General features: G+C 56.1%; 1 protein-coding gene across 1 annotated transcript; it reads left to right on the forward strand.

The window, feature by feature from the left end:
- The first annotated feature begins 9975 nt into the window (after positions 1 to 9975).
- On the forward strand, positions 9976 to 22210 carry LOC128845492 (zinc finger protein RFP-like). Its single transcript, XM_054044258.1, has 8 exons — positions 9976 to 10395; positions 12141 to 12236; positions 12978 to 13208; positions 13566 to 13588; positions 14368 to 14480; positions 15152 to 15172; positions 15471 to 15497; positions 21613 to 22210. Exons 1-8 carry the CDS (start codon positions 9979 to 9981, stop codon positions 22161 to 22163), a joined length of 1479 nt encoding a protein of 492 aa, XP_053900233.1. The 5' UTR covers positions 9976 to 9978; the 3' UTR covers positions 22164 to 22210.
- The last annotated feature ends 685 nt before the right edge of the window (positions 22211 to 22895 follow it).

The raw sequence follows: 22895 nt of genomic DNA on the forward strand, positions 1-22895 counted from the left end.
GCAGGGGCCAGGTGGGCGGCGCGGGGGCGTGGGCTGAATCCCTGCTGCTGCCAGGGAGCCCCACGCCTCTCCCTCCCCCTTCAGAGCCCGTCTGGGTCAGCGCGAGCAGCCCTGAGATCACTGCTGGGGCTCTGGTGCTGTTACGGAGACATTCCCCCTCACCCGTTCAAACACTAGCACCTTCTTTGTAATTGTTCCACCCCACAGGTGTTTTGCACTTTCTCCAGCACACACATTTACTCTCCCTCTCCCCTCCCTCCCCATCAGAATCATTTCTGTGCAAATCCCTTCCCACCATAATGCCAGCTGAAATGGGAAGGGGCTCTGCTCATTTCCCACCCATCACCACCCCCCATTACTCTGCAGTGTCCATGCTGCAGCCCACGAAGCTCCCATAGCCAAAGCCGGAGCCATCTCTTCCCACTGGCCCTCCAGGCACAGCCATGTCCCCAGGGTGAGGGAGGGAATCCCTGTCCCCTGACGATCTTTGCACTGAGTCCCAGCCTCCCTCTGGCTTCATTCCAAATGTCCCCCCGCCTGGCAATCTCTAGTTGACTGATCCACCACATTTTGGGGAAACATTCTCATATAAACATTATCCCAACCCATTGGCCCCACACACTGACCTTGCTCACTTTCCAGTTCAGATCGCAGAGTCTCTGGGGGGAGAAAAGGGGGAAAGATGAGATTTCACACTGTTGTGTTTATGGGAACAACCCGAATGTCAGTTAATGTAACTGGCCCAGTCACTGACCTTTCTCGCTCTCCAGTGCAGATCACAGCGTCTCTGGGGGGAGAAAAAGGGGAGAACACATGTTAATGGTAAAGTTCCTATTGTTTAAGGCAACTGTCCCGCTGGGAGCTCGTCCCTTTGGTGTGTCAGCCCTGGGGTACCAGCACAGCTGGAAATGGAGGTAGCGTCATGTCTGCCAGTCACTGCTGAGCACAGCCTGAGCGAGACCATCTTGTGCCCGGTGTGAGCAGCGTCTCAGACCAGCCGTGCAAGTCCTGAGTGCGTTTGTGTTATTACAGCAGCCTAGCCACACAGCTCACCAGTGCACTCTCTGCAAGGCCCAGGGAACAAGACAGTGACAGTTCACTGTTCTGATTGTTTAGTGTTTGGAAACGAGCCCAACCTAGCTCTCTCTGGGCACAGACAAATTTTATACACGACTCAAAATGAGTCACCTAAACATGGGCTCAGTTTTGCCAACTCTCATGATTTGGACATGAGTCTCATGGTAATGATCGTTTTCCTTAAAGCCCCAGCTCCTGGAGTCAGGTGGAGATGTGAGGATTTCAGGCTTCCTTCTTAAAGAAAAAGTACATTTCTAGCCCTTGTGGCTGTGGAGAAAGCTTCAAAATGTGACCCCAGTGCACCCTAAAGGCTCAAAAAGCAGAAGGCAAATAAAACGAACCCCAAAGCTGTTATTCTTACACAACCTCATGATTTCAAAAATCCAGAGATTGGCTTTAGTGAGCCTTACTCATGATTTTTGAACGTTTGGGGTTGGCAATCCTGTGGACTCAAGCCACATAGAGCCATGGACTGACCCAGTTCACACCTGGTGCTGACAGTGTGTGTAGGTGACAGTTCTAAAGGTGCAGCACCCAGTTCCAGCGTTCACAAGTACACAGCACAGCTCCTCTCTGCCTCTCTGAATTACCTGCTTCCATCCCCACTGGGAAATCATTGTACCAGACATTTCCCCTTCCCAGTCCTTCCGACACTGGGACATTTCTCCATACACTTCACAGCCCTTCAGGCGAGAAACCCTCCGGGTGGGACTTTCACAGCTGCCTTGGGGATTTTAAACAAACCTGAGTATTTAGCCCCTTAAGGCAGCTTTGAAAACCCCAGCTTCCCTATGAAAGTACAGATCAGTGAAGGGCAGTTCTGCCTGTTGTGACTAGAGAAAAACCTACAGCTGAGCACTTATACTACACTAGAGAGTTCACTGCCCTGTTCCTGTAGCAGGATCTCAGGCTGAGCAAAGCTTAGGCCATGTCTACACGGCCACTTCCCAGCGCCGGTGCACTGTCTACACGGCCACTTCCCAGCGCCGGTGCACTGTCTACACTGTCTGCACAGCCACTTCCCAGCGCCGGTGCACTGTCTACACTGTCTACACGGCCACTTCCCAGCGCCGGTGCACTGTCTACACTGTCTGCACGGCCACTTCCCAGCGCCGGTGCACTGTCTACACAGCCACTTCCCAGCGCCGGTGCACTGTCTACACGGCCACTTCCCAGTGCCGGTGCACTGTCTACACTGTCTGCACGGCCACTTCCCAGCGCCGGTGCACTGTCTACACTGTTTGCATGGCCACTTCCCAGCGCCGGTGCACTGTCTACACTGTCTGCACGGCCACTTCCCAGCACCGGTGCACTGTCTACACGGCCACTTCCCAGCGCCGGTGCACTGTCTACACTGTCTGCACGGCCACTTCCCAGCGCCGGTGCACTGTCTACACTGTCTGCACGGCCACTTCCCAGCACCGGTGCACTGTCTACACTGTCTACACGGCCACTTCCCAGCGCCGGTGCACTGTCTACACTGTCTACACGGCCACTTCCCAGCGCCGGTGCACTGTCTACACTGTCTGCACGGCCACTTCCCAGCACCGGTGCACTGTCTACACGGCCACTTCCCAGCGCCGGTGCACTGTCTACACTGTCTGCACGGCCACTTCCCAGCGCCGGTGCACTGTCTACACTGTCTACACGGCCACTTCCCAGCGCCGGTGCACTGTCTACACTGTCTGCACGGCCACTTCCCAGCGCCGGTGCACTGTCTACACGGCCACTTCCCAGTGCCGGTGCACTGTCTACACTGTCTGCACGGCCACTTCCCAGCGCCGGTGCACTGTCTACACTGTCTGCACAGCCACTTCCCAGCGCCGGTGCACTGTCTACACAGCCACTTCCCAGCACCGGTGCACTGTCTACACGGCCACTTCCCAGCACCGGTGCACTGTCTACACGGCCACTTCCCAGCACCGGTGCACTATCTCGCACAGGAGTGTGAAAAAACACACACCCCTCCCCCCCCGAGCGATGCAAGTTTCTGCGCTGTAAAGTGGCAGTGTAGACAGTGCCCCAGCACTGGGAGCAGCTACTCTCCTCGTGGGGGCAGGTTTGTTACAGCGGTGGGAGAGCTCTCTCCTAGCGCTGGAGCCGCAACTACTCGGCCACGTTGAAGTGCTGTTGCGGCAGCGCTTTAATGGCGGCAGTGAAGACATACATGAGCTATGCTCAGGGTAACCGCTAACATTTCCATTTGCACAACCACTACTTCACCCATCCACAGTTCCTGCTCACCTAGGTGGAGGGATGGGAGGTGGGAGCGGTTCATGCACAGACTGAAGGGCAGAATTGGGCCATAAGTACCCCCAGTCTCGGCTTTGTGTTCTGGTTTTCCTGCAAGCAGCCAAGTTACGTATGTCGGGCTCTCAGCCCCGCTCACTGAGCCCCACATGGGTGTTTCCATCTGAGCCAGGCTGATCCCCATGGAACAGTTCAGAGTCACATTCACCTGGGATCCCTGAGTGAGAGCTGAAGGGGGGGAACCACTTGACACTTCTCAGTTCACATGTGAAGTCATAATTTATCCAGCTCCCCCTTCACCCTCAGCCCGGCTCCCACTGCCTGAAACGCCTCCGAACATTTATCCCTGTATCTCTCTCATCAAGTTCCCTCCACCCCTCTCCTTACTTCACCTTTCGCTCTGTGTTGCCTCCAGAAGCAGTAACTGGCCAGGGCAATGAGAACAGCCAGGAGAGGCACGATCAGATCCAGAGCCACCCTCCAGCGACTGACCCTTGGGAAAAACAGCTCTGCAAGAGAAAGTGCCATTGAGTTGGGAGCAAACACGCGCAGAACGAAGGCAGGACACCGACAGTGGTGACACCGTGACTAGTTAAAAGACTCTCACAGGGAAATACACAGGGAGATGTGGCTCCTGGGCGCTTTATTATTAAGCCAATGAAACTCCAACCTTTAGCCTGGTTACTGAACATGGTTAATTAATGGGAGGGGGAAAAGGGGAGGACTCTGCTATGCTACACCTACCTCCCACTGGCATAATTTCAAGCATTCCCTAGGCCGGGGTAGTCAGTAGGTGGACTGCGGGACAAATCTAGACTGCTGGAGGCTTTTAAATTGACCCCAAAATCTTTTTATTTCCTTATTATTGTCAATGTTTTATTTTTTTATTTTATTTTCTCGGAGTCTGGACCTTGACCAAGAAATCTGGACCTTGACAAAAAATAATCCATTACCTCTGCCCTAGGCTGCTCTAAGTGGTCCCAGGGCTGCAGGCAGTGCAGACTGGCCTCAGAATCAGAGAGCTGTGACCAGCTGCCCGACACCCCCAACTCCCCTGTGCTCACTGGGGCTCAGCTTCATCGGAGAGTCTGGCCCCAAATACATTCATGCAGGATTTTAATACAAACAGAAGTTGAGACTGGAGATTCAGAGTAAAAATTCCTCCAGAGTCCTCTTCCCTGGCCCTGGGGCAATGGCTGACTAGAGGGTCCTTTGCTAAGTGATTAGTGGGGTGTATTGAAAACTCTGTAAAAATTACATGCTGACCCTTGAAATCCTGAGGGATTTCTTGGTGCTGTTTGCAGGCTAAAGGGCTGTGTAGGAAGCGTGCATCTGGGTCCTCTGCAGTCAGTCTGCAAAGAGCCACCCTAGAGCAGGGCGGGGTGAGTTCTGGTTCTCTGCCTTAGGGAGCAGCCTGCTTTGTCTCTTTCTGTGTTGGCTGTGGTGTGTTACAGTTCTGGAGTCTTAGAAATAAAGCAGGGTGACAGTGCAACCTTTCAGGAAGAGTGTTTATGTTTTGTCGTCAACTCTCGGTGTGTATGCCATGGACACAACAATCAGGTAATACTGCGCATAGCGTAGACTAACCAGCAGTGCAGCACTGTGAGACCTCAGATGAATAGTGCTTTACAAATGCAACATTCTTCTTATGATAGAGTGATGAAATATCCATTGTGTATTAACCAAGTTATTTGGTAGATAATAGTACATAAAATCTGAACCTTTTTCCCCCCCTAACAATTAAGAAGTTCTTGGGTAAGATTTTGTTTTTCCATACTTTGGGCCTGAACTTCCATTGCTGGTATTTTCAGGTGTAATCTAAATAGCGATGCTCAGGCCATATCCAGGGCTCTCTTGTTCTAGTCAGGAAAAATGACTTCATTAGCCAGATATCCATAAATACTCAGCACCCAGCACCTCTCACTGAGAGCAGAGAATTCCCTTCCCCACCCCATTGAGAACTGCGATGGTCACAGCACACAGAGAGCAGTGAGACACAAACAGAAATGCTCTGTCTGGGAGGCTGCAGCGTAACACGACTTTATGTCTTAGAATCCAGAACCTTAACCCACAAGAACCCACAACAGAGAGGGGGGCAGCTCCCTAAGGCAGCGGGCACAACTCACCCCACCTTGCTTTACGTTGGCTTGTCTATGGGAACAGTTAGTGCGCGGCAGGCTGGGGTGTCAATCTACCTTGCACGCACTAGCCTGCTACACACTAACTGGCTGGGTGCACCCTGCTGCTGTACATGGAAAGTTCCCTGGTGCACGTTGCTCTGTTCCTGTTTCAAAGCAGGGGAGATCGAAGCGCACTACGGAATTGTTAGTGCGTGTAGCAGGGTCCACACAGACAGTTAGTGTGCGGCAAGCTAGTGAGAGGCAGATTGACACCCCAGCCTGCTGTGAACTAACAAGCCCTGATTCTGCTCACACACTTTGCTATGGAGACCTCTACCCTGCAAACAGGACCTGGAACACCCCCACACATCCCCTCCCACACACACACATCTTAAAGTGACAGCCAGCAGTTCCAACACAGTCCTCACTACACCACAACAAAGGAGAATTCCCTCCCCCAGTCCCACTGAGAAGAGTGATGATTGCTGGGTACTGAGCTGTTACGAAAATCTGGCCAATGGCATCCCAGCCTGCAAGGTGCTAAACACCCTCAGTTCCTACTGGAGTTGAAGGCTACTTCTACACTGTAATTAGTACCAGCAGCTGGCCCGGGCCAATTGACTCAGTGTCACTGGGCTCGGGCGAAGGGGCTGTTTAATTGCAATGGAGACGTTCGGGCTCAGGCTGAAGCTCAGACTCTGGGACCCTCCCACCGCACAGGGTTGTAGAGCCTGGTCTCCAGCCCAAGCGCAAATATCTACATCACAATTCAACAGCCCCTCAGCCCGAGTCAGCTGGCACAGGCCACCAGTGGGTTTTCAATTGTAGTGTAGACATAACCAAAGACAACTGAGGTTGTTCAGGACTTTTCAAGACGTGCTCAGCACCTTGAAGGTCCAGGCCCATACATAGGAGACTTAGGCTACATCTACACTACAGGGGGGGGGTCGATTTAAGATACGCAAATTCAGCTATGCGAATAGGGTAGCTGAATTCGACGTATCTCAGCCGACTTACCCCACTGTAGGGATGGCGGAAAAATTGACCTCTGCGGCTTCCCGTCGACGGCGCTTACTCCCACCTCCGCTGGTGGAGTAAGAGCGTTGATTCGGGGATCGATTGTCGCGTCCCGACGGGATGCGATAAATCGATCCCCGAGAGGTCGATTTCTACCCGCCGATTCAGGTGGGTAGTGTAGACCCAGCCACAATGATAAATACTCTCCGCCCATGTCTGCAGCATCTCAGCCCATCCATGTGCGGCACGGACGGGCACTGACCTGCTATGGAAATCGCTGACTCTCTCTCCTGGTCAAGTCGGGGGCTCCTGACACAGCAGGACACTTTCTGGTTGGACTCTTCTGTTAGTTCATTGAAAGCAGTGCACATGTATGTGCAGACAAGCCTTAAATTAATTCGCTAATAAAAAACCTTGTTACAGGGGAGTTCGGGTTGCCTTGACAGGGCCTTGTACCCTTGCAGAATGCAGACGTGAGTAGCAGAAAACTGGTACCTCCATAAGAGCTGGGACTGGTGGTGCTGCTGCATCCCTGGCTGGAAGTGGGTCCATCACCTCCAGGATTTACAGTTTGGTTCAATGGCTCTCAGCACCCCCCACCATACACATTGTTCCAGCTCCCCTGGATACCTCTGAAAGCCGGAAACACGCTCAGCAAAACAGAAACCCAAACACTCCACAAGGAACTGCAGGGTTAAGGTCACACACCTCCCCCACCAGATCACACGTGGGGGGTTATTACTGACAAGCTAAACTGAAACCAAATTATCTTAACTGACACAAGAGTCTTGTACCTTAGCCAAAGGTGCGAATTCAAATGGATTTTATATTGCAGGGTCAGTCTGTGGGCAGGGAGGCCCTTAGGCTGTTTGGAAATTTCACAGACCAGCCTAGAGAGGGGAAAGAACCAAGGAGAGACAGAGACGGGACGAGTGTCTGGAGCCTTCCCTGAGCGGGATTCTTGACCAGAAGAGCACAGGCTACGAGTCCTCTCCCAGCAGGGGCGTGACTCACAGGGCTTTGGTCCGACAGACTCACGGGAAATGCCCACGAGCCACAGACAGGAACTGAGGTTAAAGGTCTAAGGTGAAAATTATATGTAATTCCCCACCTCACCCCCCCGTGCTTCTCTTGCTGTTCCTTTTAAACAGTAGTAGCCAGTATTGGTTTGGTTCCTACCAGAAGGATGGAGCAGCTGTCCACTGACTCCAGCTAGTTGGGGACTAGCCGGTAAACAAAGGAAAAAGTCCATGAGCCCTCACAGTATGTTCAGTGGGGCATTTCCAAGGGTGGGGCCAATTCCACGGCCAAGTGTAAAGAAAACAGGTGCCAAACTCTTCAGTTCGGGCTAGTCTACACTCGACGCACGACAGCGGCATGGCTGGGCTGATGCAGCTGCGCCACTGTAGGGTGTCAGGTGAAGACGCTCTATGCCGGTGGGAGAGAGCTCTGCCGCCCGCATAATAACGCCACCTCCAGGAGAGGCAGGAGCAGCTCTCCTGCTGACACAGTGCTGTCTTACATCGCTCAGGGGTGTGGGTTATTTACCCCTGAGTGACATAAGTTATAGTTTTCAGAGTGGTAGCCGTGTTAGTCTGTATCAGCAAAAACAAGGAGGAGCCCTTGTGGCACCTTAGAGACTAACAAATGTATTTGGGCATAAGCTTTCGTGGGCTAGAACCCACTTGGTCAGATGCATGGAGTGGAAAATACAGTAGGAAGATCTATAGAGCAGTACATGAAAAGATGGGAGTTGCCTTACCAAGTGGGGAGGTCTAGACAAATCAATTAAAGTGGGTTATCATCAACAGGATGAAAAATCACTTTTGTAGTGGTAATCAGGGTGGCTTATGTCAAACAGTTGACAAGAAGGTGTGAGTAATAGTAGGGACAAATTAGCATGGGGAAATTCGTTTTTTTTTTAGTTCTTGTAGTGACTCATCCACTCCCAGTCTTCATTCAGGCCTAATGTGATGGTGTCCAGTTTGCAAATGAATTCCAGTTCTGCCGTTTCTCGCTGGAGTCTATTTTTGAAGTTTTTTTGTTGAAGAATTGCCACTTTAAATCTTTTATTGAGTGTCCAGGGAGGTTGAAGTGCTCTCTGACTGTTTTTTGAATGTTATGATTCCTGATGTCAGATTTGTGTCCATTTATTCTTTTGCAGAGAGACTGTCCGGTTTGGCCGATGTACATGGCAGAGGGGCATTGCTGGCACATGATGACATCTATCACATTTATAAAAACTATTCACAGTGCTCCTCAGTTTCCCCATCACTCCACCCCCACTCACAGCTTGGACAATGAGGGCTGGAGCTCCACACAGTTGTGAGGTTTTACCTTTTATCAATAAATAAATAAATAAAGGCAAAGGTTTTTAATGGGACAATGTTTTTATTCTGTGTAACTTTGCGAGTAACTGTACTGCCATGTGCAATGTCCTCACGACAGCTAACAGCGCATAGGAGAGAAGTGCGGGATCCATCCTCTCTCACTGCAGATGCTGTCGCACACTTGCAAAGACTGACAGTTGGAAAAACGGCGCAAAAGGAAGCCGGAAACCATTGGAGGGCTGGGACACAAAGCGGTGCATGATGGGACATTTTGCACATCCCAGGATGCACCTCGCTCCGTTTCCGCCTTCCCACAACACCTAGCGACAGATGGTGTCACCAGGCACTCTGGGATACACACTCACAGTGGTGCCCTGAATGTGGACACGATCTGTCGACACAGGGAGCAAATGTAAACTCGTATTGGGGACATGTTTTGTCGATTTTTTTTGTGTTGACATTAGTTTCATTGACAAAACTTGCCAATGGAGGCAGCAGCATCATGTAACAAGCTTATCACTAACTCAGACCCAGGAGCCGCAGGGTTTCTAATTCCTGTTCTTTATTCTCCACACTTCTCCCAGCACCAGCCACAACAGCTCTCAGCTGCTTCATCTCCTTCCCCTCCATCCCAACCTCAGCTGCCGCCCTCATTGGGACAGGGACTTTCTGAGGCTGGAAGGAACCAGCCCCCAGCCAGCCCCCAACTCTGCACAGACTGTCTGGGAGAGGAGCTGGTGTTAACCCTTCGCTAGCCCTGGCTCTGTCTCCCCTGCCGCCCCTCCCCCCGGGCTGTGACCAGGGCCGGCTCCAGCATTTTTGCCGCCCCAAGCAGCAAAAAAAAAAAAAAAAAAAAAAAGCCGTGATTGGTGGCAGCTCTACCGCCTCCGCTTCCTTCTTCACTTCTTCGGAGGCAGGTACTTCCCTCCGAGAGGGAGTGAGGGACCCGCTGCCAAATTGCCACCGAAGAGCCGGACGTGCCGCCCCTTTCCGTTGGCCACCTCAAGCACCTGCTTCCTGCGCTGGTGCCTGGAGCCGGCCCTGGCTGTGACATGGGGGTGACTCACCGCAGGCCCTGCTGAGAGCAGCAGGAAGGAAACACCTCAGCCCAGCCAAACAGGCTCCTCTGAGTGCAGGAAAGTGAAACTAACCCACAGCAGCTGGGTCCTGGGTGCCGAGGGGCCATGGCTGCCGGGAACCTGGCCGGGAGCTTCCAGCACGAAGTGACTTGCTCCGTCTGCCTGGAGTATTTCACAGACCCGGTGTCTATTGAGTGTGGGCACAACTTCTGCCAGGCCTGCATCAGCCAGTGCTGGGGGGAGCCGGAGCCAGACTTCTCCTGCCCCCAGTGCAGAGAAATGGCCCCGCAGAGAGACCTGCGGCCCAACAGGCAGCTGGGGAACCTGGTGGAGTTAGTGAAACGCCTGAGGCTGCAGGCGGGGCCAGAGCCCGAGGGGCAGCGAGTGTGTGAGAGGCACCAGGAGGCTCTGAAACTCTTCTGCGAGGAGGATCAAACCCCCATCTGCGTGGTTTGTGACAGATCCCGGGCTCACCGCGCTCACGTGGTGGTTCCCATCGAGGAGGCTGCCCAGGAGTACAGGGTAGGGAACAGTTATCTGCATGGCTGGGACAGCTTCTCTGCAGCTACAGAGCTCCCTGCGTGTGTCTGACCAGCCCTGGGTTAGAGCCAGGGAACTGCCTGATAATGGGATTGTTGTGCAGAGGGAATTTTTCATAATATTTTGGATGAATAGTACGTGCACCTCAGTGTCCCCTAGGTGGTGCATGTTTAACACCAACAGACCCTAGTTGTTGTCAGCGGGGATCAAAGCTGGGGACCTGTGGAGCTTAATGCACGAGCTAAAAGACCTGTTTCTCTTCTCCACGGCTGTAGGAGGTAACTGTACTGCCATGCTGTACAACTTTAGCTGGTCTAGGTGCCACTAAAGGAGGACAGAGCGCCACACCAAACAGGCATGGGTTACACATGGCTAAGGCTATGAGTTTTTCACAGAGGTTGCAGAAGCCACGGAATCCGCGACTTCCAGAGACCTCCGTGACTTCAGCTCGCAGCGGCTGGGAGCTGCAGACAGCCGGGGAGCTCCTGGCTGCCACGGGTGGTGCAGGCCCTCGGAGCAACCAGCGAGCCCCCACAGCTGCCCAACCGCTGCGAGCGGTGTGGGGACCCTGCAGCTGAGCTCCCCATTTTGTCAGGGATATTTTTAGTAAAAGTCATGGCAGGTCACGGGCAATAAAGAAAAATTCACGGAAGCCCGTGACCTGTCCCTGACTTTTACTAAAAATATCTGTGACAAAATCTTAGCCTTACCCATGGTTAACTAGGTGAGGGGTGTTTACTTGTAGAGACCCAGAGATTCAGGCATGAGGGACAGCTGGCTGCCTGGGGTCCCATGCCCATGGAGTGTCCCAGAAGACAGTGGCCTGGACATTTGGCTCCAAACAACAAATGACCATGGATAGCCTGTCCTCCAGTGTACCCAGCTGAAGGACAAAGGACTGGGGTGGGGTTCTATGTGTGGGCTGCTGGAGGCAGGAGAGCAGCTTCTGCACTGGGACTACAGAGGGCTCTGGGACCGACCCAGATGGATCTTTCTGTTCTCTGTGTTAACTAATAACTGTCTGCGCTGTATTCCAGACATGTAAAAAACCAGGGAGAGTCAATTATTTTTTATTAAGGTCCAAATTTCTTGGTCGAGGCATAGTCAAGGTCCAGACTTCAGAGAAAATAATAAAAAAAAAAATCAACAATCATGATAATAAATAAATAAACATATTTCAGGATCTGCTCAAAAGCATCAGGTGGTCCAGATTTAGCCCACGGTCCGCCTGTTGACTACCCCTGTAATAAACCCCTCTGCTTTTACAATGCTGGTTGAGTCACTCCAGAGTAAGGAAGTGGGGGTACATGGCTCCCTTGGGGCGTACAAGTCTCCCTTGGGTGTCCAGCTCAGGTGGGCTTGCTGACGTGAAGCGGGGGTGCTGAAGGCTCTGAGATTCAGAGTCAGGAGGCGGTGAAGCCAAGTGGCTTTCCTCATTGGAAAAAGTGTGACCCTAAGGGGATTGCCACACTAAAGAGCTCCTCCCAGGGGCTGTTCCAGAGCACGGGACCTATGGCAGTGAAACAGCCTGGAGATGATGGTGCTGGGGAGGGACTAGGCCAGGCCCAGCAGCTCTGCCCGGGGAGTTATTTTGGAGCTGGGGTCACTTTTTCAGCAGGCTGGGGAAGGGGGACCTGCTCCCACCGCCTTACTCTGCTCAGTGACGATGTCACTGGGCACAAACCAGTGCCCCCAAACCAGCCCCCAGAGCCATTGTCTGTTTGCAGGAGCAAATCCTGAGCCTCCTGCAGCGTCTGCGGGAGGAGAGAGAAGAGCTCCTGGGACTGAAATCCGACTGGGACAAGAAGAGTGAGAGGCTCCTGGTAGGTGCCCTGCCCTGCCCGGCCGGTTTGCACAGGGGTGTCAGTGAGAGCAGCGGAGGATCTCTGCTGGTTGGGGTCTGGGTGGTGCAGAAGGTTAAAGGTTTCCAGGGTCGATGCAGGGAGACGGTTCAGGGTCATTTTAACCAGTGCGGGGCAGCGTCTGCTCTCAGGTGCCTGGTGTACATCAGAAGTGACCCCACCGAAGTCAGTGGGGTCAGGGTCAGATTCCTCTGGGACCCTGGGGTTAGTTCCCACTGGAGTAAAAGGGTTCACCCCAGGGTAGCTGGGAGCAGTCTCTGGCTCTCTAGTGCTGGGGGGTGGGGAGGGCAGGGGGAGAGGCCAGTAAAACGGCTGAGCAGGCAGGGATGTGGCAGGGGTCAGGGCGGAGCAGGGGGAGATTTGTGCTGATCCCAGGGTTTGAGTGTCAGACGTTCCAGTGAGGCCATTGGGTGGTTTGGGCAGCACCATTTGCCAAGGCCTGGTCTGCACTTCAACCTGTTGCTGGTACAGCGATGGGGGGGGGGGGGGGGGGGGCGGGGGGGCGGTGATTGATTGTAGGGGGGTTGGTGATTTTTGGTGACATTTTCATACTAGCAAAAGGCCTAGTGCAGACACAGTTACACTGGCAAAGGTATCGAATGAAACGCTCTGTGCAGCCTAGACAAGGCCCTGTACCATTTCCCATGACCCCCACTCACCCCGTGTCCCTGCCCTGCCCCTGCGTCTCTCTGCGCACCCCAGAGGCAGACGGAAGTGGAGCGGCAGCTGGTGGTGTCCGAGTGCGAGCGGCTGCGCCAGTTCCTGGCTAAACAAGAGCGCCTCCTGCCTGCCCGGCTGGCAGAGCTGGACGAGGAGATGGGGAGGAGGAGGGAGGAAAATGCCACCCACCTGGGTGAGGAGATTTCCTGGCTCAGCGCCCTGATCACGGAGCTGGAGGGGAAGTGTCAGCAGCCCGTGCTGGAACTGCTGCAGGTGAGACTGTGTCAGACGCACCCAGAGCCCAGTGTCGGGAGGGGACGGCCCCCAAGACCCTGTAAAGCTCAGTGCAGAGCGTGCGGCCGGGATATCTGCAGGGCCACGGGCTGCAAAGAGAGAGGAGCTCGGACTCTCGGGGAGGTGGTGGGAGGCTGGTGAAAGGCTGTTCCAGTCCCAGGGCTCAGCGCAGGAGGCCCGGCAGTCCCTGGAGGGCAGCTCTGCTCCCCCTATCACAGCCCTTTAGTGCCGCCACCCCACTGGGGGAGCAGCCCGTGGGGCTGGGGCTGGGAGAGCAGAGTGACCCGGCTGGGCCATGGGCACTGACTCTCTGCTCTGTCTCTCCTTCCCCTCTAGGGTGTCAGAAGTGCCGTGAGCAGGTACGTCCGGGCTCCGTCTGCCCCTCACGCCCCGTCGGGCTGGGAAGAGACTCAGAGCCCAGGCTGCAGACCCAGTGCCCCAACTATGGGAGGGTCTCACCCTCTGGATCCAGCCCCCCTCCGTCCCCATTGCCCTGGGGCTGCAGCCGCTGTGTCTGTGTGACCCACCCAGGGGAGGGGATTGCCCCACTGCTCTGGCTGGCGACCCCTCCCTGGGACCAGGCTGGCTTGGGTGATTATTCATGGGGCTGGGGGCCTGTCACCCTGAGGGCCCAGCTGGGACCTGGCCCCAGCTCTGTCATGGCCCAAAGCCTGTCCCGTGTGATGGGGCCCAGGGGCCTGTGGGGAGAGAGCAGAGTGTCCCAGCCCAGGGCCGAGTGGGGCAGAGTCCCCGTCCCAGAGCCCACCACCCCATGGGGAGTGACAGGCCCCTTGGAGGCTGAGAGGAGAAGCTGAGGAGAGGCTGGGCCAGGAGAATGGGACCCTCTCTCAGCCCTGGGATTGGCCCCTCTAGGCCCTAGTGGGGACGTGGGACTGGCTGGGTGTGAGGGGAGCCGGGGCTGGCCCTGCCCAGGCTGGGTTTTCTCTCTGGATGGAGAGAGGCCCTCAGTCCCCAGGCCGGCCGCGGCAGATGGTGGAGGCACTAAATTCCCTGGGCAGCAGAGGTCATGGCCCCGTTAGCCCTGCCTGTGGCCCAGCTCCTACCCGCTCCCCGTCTGGCTCTGGGGGGCAGGAACTTAGGGCTGACGAGGGGGAGGAATAAACACACGTCTCTGCAGGGGCGAGAAGGCGACGTCACCGCATCCAGCGCCCGAGTCCCCTGAGCTGGAAAAGAGAATCCGGGATTTCCCGCGAGAGAACAATCTCCAGGAGGCGGTTACGGGATTCCTGGGTAAGGGGCGCTGCTGGGGGTTTGTCTCTCGTTGTATTGGAGCAGGGCAGGGGAAGGGATTTGGCCCAGCAGGTTGGGCCCATATTACTCGTGGATCGGAGCTTAATTCAGAGCACTGTGACTGCCCAGCTCAGAGGGGCCCAGATCCTGGGAGAGCCCTGGGGGTCCCAGCTTCCCTGGCTGCTCAGAGCAGAGCCCAAAGGGGAAGATTTCAGGAGAGGAGATAATTCATAATCATGAATGTGTGTGCCCAGCGCTGCCTCCCGCTCTCTCCCTGGTTATCTGAGCGCAGGGGCTGATGCTCTTGGTTAACATGAGACGTTATCACAGACTCAGGGCCGGATTCCCGCCTCCCTGACTGACACCAGCTGAGCATCAGGGCCCTCGTGTTTGAGCACCTTGGGCCAGACTTTCAAAGGTATTTAGGTGTCTGGTGGGAACCTCCAAAGCACCTAACTCCTATGGACTTGCCTAACCTGCTTCAGCACATTTGAAAATCCCACTCAGTGTCTACCTGCATCTCTAGGTGCCTAAATATCTAGGAGAAGCTCCCTCCTTTTGCCTTGGTCGCCAGCCTGTGCTGAGATATTGTATCAGCTTGAAACAGCTGTGGCTCTAGTTGTGGTGGGACAGGGGTTGTGGCTAATTACTCTCTCTCTCTCTCCTTCCAGAGGGGCTGGCTGCAGAGAGAGGTGAGACTCCTGGGTCGCTGTGCTAGGGCAGGGCACGACAGCTGCTGGGAGCCTGTTCCCCTGTCTGGAGCAGCCCCTGGGCTGGGCGGGTGTGACGGGCTCTGCACGGGGGAGAAACCCAGCCGGGAAACATGGGACAGAAAAGCTGAGGGGGTGTCGGAGCCTGTTGAGCCCTGGTCTGTTGTGAGACGGTGCAGAGCCGGGGGCTGTGGGGAGGGGCCGTGTACGTACCTGATCCCCGCTCTGGGTGACTCTGCTGTGTGAATTCTCACCTCTCTTTCTCTGCTGGTTGTTCCAGGACTCAGAAGAGCCCGAGGATTCGCAGGTAACTGTGGTCAATTCTGTATCAATGACTCCAGCCCCCTCCCTTGGAAGAGATTCACTCCCTGCAGCTGCTCCTGGCACCACCCCCCAGTGGTGCCTGCAACCTGGGCTCCCTTCTGGGCAGGGCCCCAGGTCCTGGGCGACGCGCTGGCCAGGCCCAGGGTCTCCAGGGGCGGCTCTAGGCACCAGCAAAGCAAGCACGTGCTTGGGGCAGCCCATTTGCAGGAGCGGCAGGGATCCAGCCTGGGAGCTGAGAGCCAACAGGGGGCCCTGGGAGCTGTAGTTCCTTGGTTAGCTCCCTGCCTATAGAGCCAGCCCTGGAGCAGGGAAAGAACTACATTTCCCAGCATTCCCTTGGCCACTAGCAACAGGAAAGAGGGGGAGGGAGTGCGGGAGCTGAGACCTCGTGCTGCAGCCTGCTGTGAATGGAGAGCTGCACTGTGAGTAGGGATTCCATATTTTAACATTCAAAAAATAGGACACTCCACGGGGAGGGAGGGTAGCCCCACCCTGCCCCCATCCACCCCCTCTGACTACCCCCCACAGAAACCCCAACCCATCCAACTCCCCTGCTCCCTGTCCCCTGATCACCCCCTCCTGGGACCCCTGCCCCAACTGCCCCCCAGGACCCCACCCCCTATCTAAGCGTCGCTGCTCCTTGTCCCCTGATTGCCCCCTCCCGGGACCTCACCCCCATCTAAGCCTCCCTTCTCCTTATCCCCAACTGCCCCCTCCTGAGACCCCCCCAACTTCCCCCCTAGGACCCCACCCCCTACCTGTCCCGTGACAAACCCCTGGGACTCCCATGCCTATCCAACTGCTGCCTGTCCCCTGACTGCCCCCCAACCCCTGACCTATCTAACCCCCCCTTCTCCCTGCCCCTGACTGCCCCCCAAACCCCTGACCCATCTAACCTCCCCTTCTCCCTGCCCCTGACTGCCCCCCCCGAACCCCTGACCCATCTAACCTCCCCTTCTCCCTGCCCGACTGCCAACCCGAACCTCCGCCCCATCCAACCGCCTCTGCTCCCTGTCCCTTGACTGCTCCCGCGGAACCGCCTACCCCTTCTCCAACCCCCTTATCGTACCACTCAGACCAGCGTGTTCCCCTGTGGAGCCACAGCCCCCCCCCCCCAGCACCTGCCTTCCAGATTTGAACACCTCAAAATTCAGGAGTGCTCAAGCTCAGCTTGGGCGGCTGTTACTTCATTTCTCCCAAATCAAATATACTGATCCACTGTAATTTGCTGTAGAAAAAGTAGGATAAAATTGAGCAAGAAATGCTTCCCAGTGGTTATTAGGACTGGAATTGCTATTTTCAACAGCCACTGCCTTTTGTTTGTTTGTGTAAAAGGAAGACAGTGATATCGCATTGGCAAATTCCCCATAGAAAGAAAGAGTGGAACAAAAGAATAATAAAGGCACCTCAACTTTTCCTCATTTATGGAGGACAGTCTTATAATTTGCATCCAGATATCTTCCAATCACACAAGCTGAAAATTGTTCCACTTCACTGCAGTTCTGTAACCATATGGGAACCAATCCTGTCTGTGTTCTGTGCACATCTAAAATTCCTGCTGAATGATCCGCCCTGGGAGCGAGTTACCAGTGACCCAGGGCTGCGGATGAAGGAGGGTGCAGGTGGGGGGAAAGGGGAGAGCCCAGGGCAGGGGGAGTAGGCTCAGACAGCCACAGGCTGCAGGGAAGAGGGAACCGCCGGGGAGCTGGGATGAGGAGGCCAGGAGTCAGGTGGGAGGCACCACCCTGTGCTCAGCTGCTCCAGGTTCACACTCAGGGACGCAGGCTCCATTGGGCCCATGCAGACAGACCGGAGAAAGGGAGGCTTTGTCCGCATGGGGAACGGGCAGCAGTTCTGTTAAAGGGGGGGCACTTGTGCAGACTCATCATGGTGTGGCACCCCGAAGCTCCCCCTCAGCTGGCTCTGGGTGGCCCTGCCTCAGTTTACCCTCTTCAGCACTCCTTAAACTGCTCCACACAGTCCAAAAGCTCTGAGACAAAAGTCCCCTGCTTGGGTCCACTCTGAGTTCAATTAAACCCCAAAATAAAATCTTTTCCTTCACTCTGCTCCAGCCTCTGGCTTTACCTCAAGGCCCTCACTCTCCTTGAGTCAGGAGCCCCCAGCCCTCCTTCCCAGAGCTGGGTTCAGGTCAGACTGTACCTCTATTCCCTGCAGCCCTCACGTGCAGGGCTCTCTCCTCATTCAGCTGCTGTTTCTATCAATATCATCTCTAACAGCTCCTCTCTTTAGGCTCACCCCTTCCAGGCTCCTTGCTCTGGGAGCTCTCCTGGGGTTCCCTCTCCTCAGCGACTTCCTGTTTATGGGATCCCTTCAGCTGAGCCCGGGTAACCCTTTATCAGGCTCATGAGCTATTTAGCTGCCAACCAGCCATCTAGGGATTTAATTACTTTCAGGTAGGGCTGGATTGGCTGGTTCTCCCTTACAGGAGCCTGTCATAGGTAGGCTGGGCCCTGACTCCCCCTAAAGGGCCGGCCCCCATAACCTCCCTTCCTCCGGTCCCCCAAAGCCGACCTCTACCTAAAGGCAGGCTTGACCGTGGCTAACACTTGGTTGTGTTCTGCAGCCAGGGGGCACTTCCTGGCCAGCTGCCACAAGGAAACCTACAGGGCCCTTGGCCATATTTTTATTCTTGTCACTGAATTGTGAAAAAATGAAGAGACCAGGAGTTGTGTTCCCCACAGTCCTGTGTAGTTCATGTGGTGAGCAAAATCCCCCCTAGTCTTCAGCCTGGCGTAGTTCAGAACAGCTTGTACTCTGTAAGTCAGAGTCTCCTCTGGCCGTAGCAGAGGTAGGCAATAGCACCCGGCTTCCACCATTGCCCTCATCCTGCTGTGGCAGATACGCACTGTCTACAGAGCTTCCCCCTCAGCCAGATACACACCAGGTGTGTCCATCACAAGGCCCTGTAATGCTCTGCTAGGTCTGGCTGGGGTCTGTTACACACAGCGCCACCTCGTGGCTGCACAGTACAATACAGTTAGCGTTCCCCGAGAATTGGTAACTGGCCTCAGGCCGCCACAAGGTCCCTGCAACAGCCGCCCCCAGGACACTCACACCCCTCCCCCCCCCGCCCCGAGTGACGTTTGTCTTTCACTCAGATAGCTCCTTATTAGCATCTCTAATTACTGCTGAGCATAGCTTTTATTCCTGCAGCCTTGAGTAAATGAACTCTGGGAGCCCATTTCAGATCCAATTCTGTCCACACGACAGGATGGACTTCGTTTTAGCCTCGGTCTGGTTGGGGTTTGTGTTGCTCTTTCAGGTCTCTCGGGGGAGAGGTCCCCAGTCTTTTCCTTTTCTATTTCAACTTCCTCCTGGACGTGTGTTTTTATGGTGGCTTTTCCCTCCCGCAGGTGGAATCCCCACCTCAGACAGTCCATCTTCCACACGATGGTCCTGTACCTCTGCACCCACCGCAGCGCTGTCCTTGTCTCCAGCCGGCTGGCGTAGCTCGCTGCCCAGCGGCTCTGTTTTGTGGAGACGCTGCGCCTGCTCTCTCTGGCATAATTTCATCTCTTTCTACAAGACCTCTGGGCTCTCCTGCTTCGTATGCGTCTCAGAGCCGGGCTTCGTTCCACACTCGATCTTAAGCTGGTTCTGGAGCTCAGTCAGCTCTTTCTGCAACAACAAACACTGCTGTCCCCCGGTCACCTTCCAGTGCTGAGACGGGCCAGTTCCTGCTCCGCTGGATGGCTTGGGCTGAGATCCAGTCCCTTGTCAGCGCATCTCCTCTAGCCCCTGCCGGGGCTCAGCCTTTGGGCCTGGGGATGTTCAGCTGTGCGAGGCCCTCTGCCCTGCTCCCCTCGGCTGCAGCAACCTTTTCTTCTCGCTCTCTCCAGGCCATTCGTGGGTGGGTTTGCTGGGTCCCTGTAGAGGACACAGCCACTAGGGCAGCTTCCCTTATAGCCAGCACCTCTGTATCTGTGCCCATTGACATCCAGCCCTTCAGTGGGTGATCAGCTTGTTCCCCTAAAAAGCCTCCCAGGACACCCCATGCATCTCTCCCCTCCCCTGTGTAAATGCAGCCTCCTGGTGACGTATTGCTGCGCTCTCTCTCGTCGCACTCACCAGAGCCCTCAGCCTGCACCTCGGCCCCCTCCTGAGCCATCAGCTTTAGTCTGTCTAGTTCTGTAACTAGTTCCAGGAGCTGTTCCTTCTCCTGTCTTAGGAAACGTCTACATCTGAGCTAAGAGGTGCAATGCCCAGCTCGTGTAGACGTAACTGAGCCAGCTCCTAACAATAGCCGTGTGGCTAGGGCAGCGCAGGTGGCAGCTTCAGCCACTGCCTGAGGACAACGCCCCCCAGCCCCCTTGGTACGTACTCAGCCAGCTGCCCTGAGCTGCCCTTCCTAGCCGGGCTACACGGCTACCTTCAGCATGCTGGCCTGAGCAGAGCTAGCGCAGGTACGTCTACATGAGCTGGGAATCGCCTCTCCCAGCTCAGATGCAGACAGACCCTCAGTTCCAGCTTCTCCAACTTTCTTCCTTCTGACCGGTGTGGCAGGATCCTGAGTCCCAGCAAACCCTTCCCTAGTTTCCCAGCCACACCACTCACATCCTGCAGCCCATTCTGGGGCCCCTCCTTCACTAGGCCTAGCGCTTGTTCAAGCCCTTCCCGTTTTGGCTCCTGGGTAACTTTCCTCTTTTGGCTCATTTTCTACCCTGGCTGCCTGCAGCTTGGCTGCCTTGAGACTGTTGCTCCCCATCTGCCTGTTGCTTTGCGCCTCCCTTGGCTGAACTATTCTGGTCTCCTCTGGGGCCAGGGCTTCTGGGCCCAGGGTATTGGCCATTCCAACTGCCGCGTCCTCCCTGCGGTCTGGTGCCTGGCACTTGGTACATTCAGCAGCTGTGAATTTCTCCTGCAACCCTCTGCCCCCCTGGGGCATGCCCTTCCCCTCTCTCCCTTCCTTGCATCTGCCCCTCTGCTCAACCCCCCCGTCCCTCCTGGTGACTACCCCTTCCCTCACTCCCCCGTTGCCCCCTGGGGTCTACCCCACCCCTTACCCCCCTTTTACTCCCCTTGTCACCTGCACCTTCCCCCCACCCCTCCTTTTACCCTGGATGCAGCCTCTCCGTCTACTACCCCTCTGCCTCCCTAGTGCCTGCCCCTCTGTTCATCCCTTCTGTCCCCTGGTGTGAGCCCCTTCCCTCTCCCCCCTCTGGGCCCCAGTGCAGCTCGCCCCTTCTCCTGCCCCTCTTTGGCCCTGGTGCGCACCCATCCCATGTCTCTCTCTCTCCCTTGGCACAAGCCCTGCCCCTCACTCATGCTCTACGACCCTGATGCCTGCCCCTCCTCTTCCTCCTTATCTCCCCTGTGCCCCCCTTCCCATCACCCTCTGTCCCCCTGGCACTTGCTCCTCTCCTCATGCCCCCCAACCCCCTGGCATCTGCCCCGCCTCTTGCCCTCCTCAGCCCACTGATGACTGCCCCTGCTCTAGCCAGCCCCTCTGTCCACGGGATCCTGCCTCACTCTGTCCCCCTGGTGCTGCCCATTCACTCCCCCCCCCATTGTCTTGGCACCTGCCCCACTCCTCATCCCCCACACCCCTAGCACCTGTCTGACCCCTTGATCCCCCCTGCCCCATTGGAGCACCCCCATTCCCTCACACCCCTCTGCCCCCTGGTGCCCATCCCTTCCCTGGCTTCCCTGTGCCCCTGGGGTCTGTCCCCTTCTTCTCCCCTGGTGCCCACCCCTCCCCTCATCCCCCGCAGCCCCTGGAACCTGCCCCTCCCTTCACCCCCTTCTGTCCTCCTGGTGCTTGCTCCTCTTGCCCCCCATTGCCCTTGTGCCTGCCCCCCTCTGCCCCTCCAGGCGCCTCTGCCCCGTCACCTGCCCCTCCCCTTCCCTCTCGCAGCATCAGCCTGTCCCTTCCCCTCCCGCACTGACACCTTCCCACCCCTGCCCCGCTCCCCCTGCCCTTCCCCTTCATTGTCTCCTCACAGGCAGAGGGGCCCTGACTCCCCTCAGCCAACAGTCCCCCTCCCCACTCAGCGATTAACGGGGATGCAGGTTAAATTTCCTTTGATCCCAGTGACCGGCCCCTGCCCCCAGCACTGACTCTGTGACTCTCTCCCCAGTGGACGTGACTCTGGATCCAGACACGGCAAATCCCCACCTCATCCTGTCTGAGGATCGAAAACATGTGAGATACGGAGACACACGCCAGGATCTGCCCAACAACCCTGAGAGATTTGATACGTGTCCCATTGTCCTGGGTGCTGAGGGGTTTGCGGGCGGGCGGCGTTACTGGGAGATGGAGGTGGGAGACAAGACGAGATGGGCTCTGGGGGTTTGTAAGGAATACGTGAGCAGGAAGGGGCTGGTCACAGCATCACCTGGGAATGGATACTGGGTCGTGTGGCTGAGGGATGGAGGGTACAAGACCTGTACCTCCCCCATGATCCCCCTCCCCGTGAGCGTCAGGCCCAGGCGGGTGGGGATTTTCCTGGACTATGAGGCAGGCGAGGTCTCATTTTACAATGTGACTGACAGGTCCCTTCTCTTCACTTTCACCGACACCTTCTCCGGGACGCTCCGCCCTTGTTTCTGTCCTGGTCTCAATGCTGAGGGTACAAACGTGGCTCCCCTGATAATCTGCCCGATCTCAGCTCAGGCCAGAGGGAATTAGGGTGGCCAGGTGTCCAGTTTGGAACCATACACCTGGTTGAAAAGAGACCCTCCCCAGCCCGATGAAAATGAGCGAGTGAGTGAGGGTGGGGGAGAGCAAGTGACGGAGGGAGGGGGGTGGAGTGAGTGGGGAGGGACCTCAGAGAAGGGGGTTCAGTTTCGTTTGGTCAGAAAGTTGGCAACCCTGGAGGGAATCTGTGTCCCTGACAGTGACCCCGCGGCAGAGACTGGCCCCTCCCAGCGCTGACCAGCCCCCAGGCCTGTTCCCGGGGGATGGTCTAAAGGGCATCACCTGTCTGACCCCCCGCCCCGTCCCCTCTCAGTTCCCAGCCCCAGGCCTGTGAGCTGGGGGAGGCGAGAGGGGAAGAGAAGGGGGAAGCCGCCTGCTGGGCTGTGGGGGCTGGGGTGTGGATGGGTGGGTGCAATGTTGGGTGGATGCTGAGGGTCAGGAAGGGAAGAGCCCAGATTACCGGACGAAGATGGGGGGGGGGGATGCAAGAAGAGGGAGGGGAGAGAGGCCCCAAGGAGGAAGCCCCTGGCAGAAATGACAGAGCGGGGAAGAGGAGCCCAGTGAGTGCGACAGGGCCAGTGAGCGACAGGAAGATCCCAGCATTTCCTGCCCTGGGGGAGTCTCTGCCCACGGAGGGGAGTGAAACGGTCCCAGGGGGCAGGAATGAGAGCGCCGGGGCCCTGCTGTACGGGCTGCTCTGCGTGCGTGTGTGTGTGTGTGGCG

This window comes from Malaclemys terrapin, chromosome 11, assembly GCF_027887155.1.
Source record: "Malaclemys terrapin pileata isolate rMalTer1 chromosome 11, rMalTer1.hap1, whole genome shotgun sequence".
In the NCBI taxonomy this organism is placed as follows: Eukaryota; Metazoa; Chordata; order Testudines; family Emydidae; genus Malaclemys; species Malaclemys terrapin.

Coding starts and splice junctions, on each gene's coding strand:
- LOC128845492 (XM_054044258.1), top strand. CDS start 9,979: ATGGCTGCCGGGAACCTGGCCGGGAGCTTCCAGCACGAAGTGACTTGC. Junction 12,237..12,977: donor AGAAGAGTGAGAGGCTCCTG/GTAGGTGCCCTG, acceptor TGCGCACCCCAG/AGGCAGACGGAAGTGGAGCG. Junction 14,481..15,151: donor GGCGGTTACGGGATTCCTGG/GTAAGGGGCGCT, acceptor CTCTCCTTCCAG/AGGGGCTGGCTGCAGAGAGA.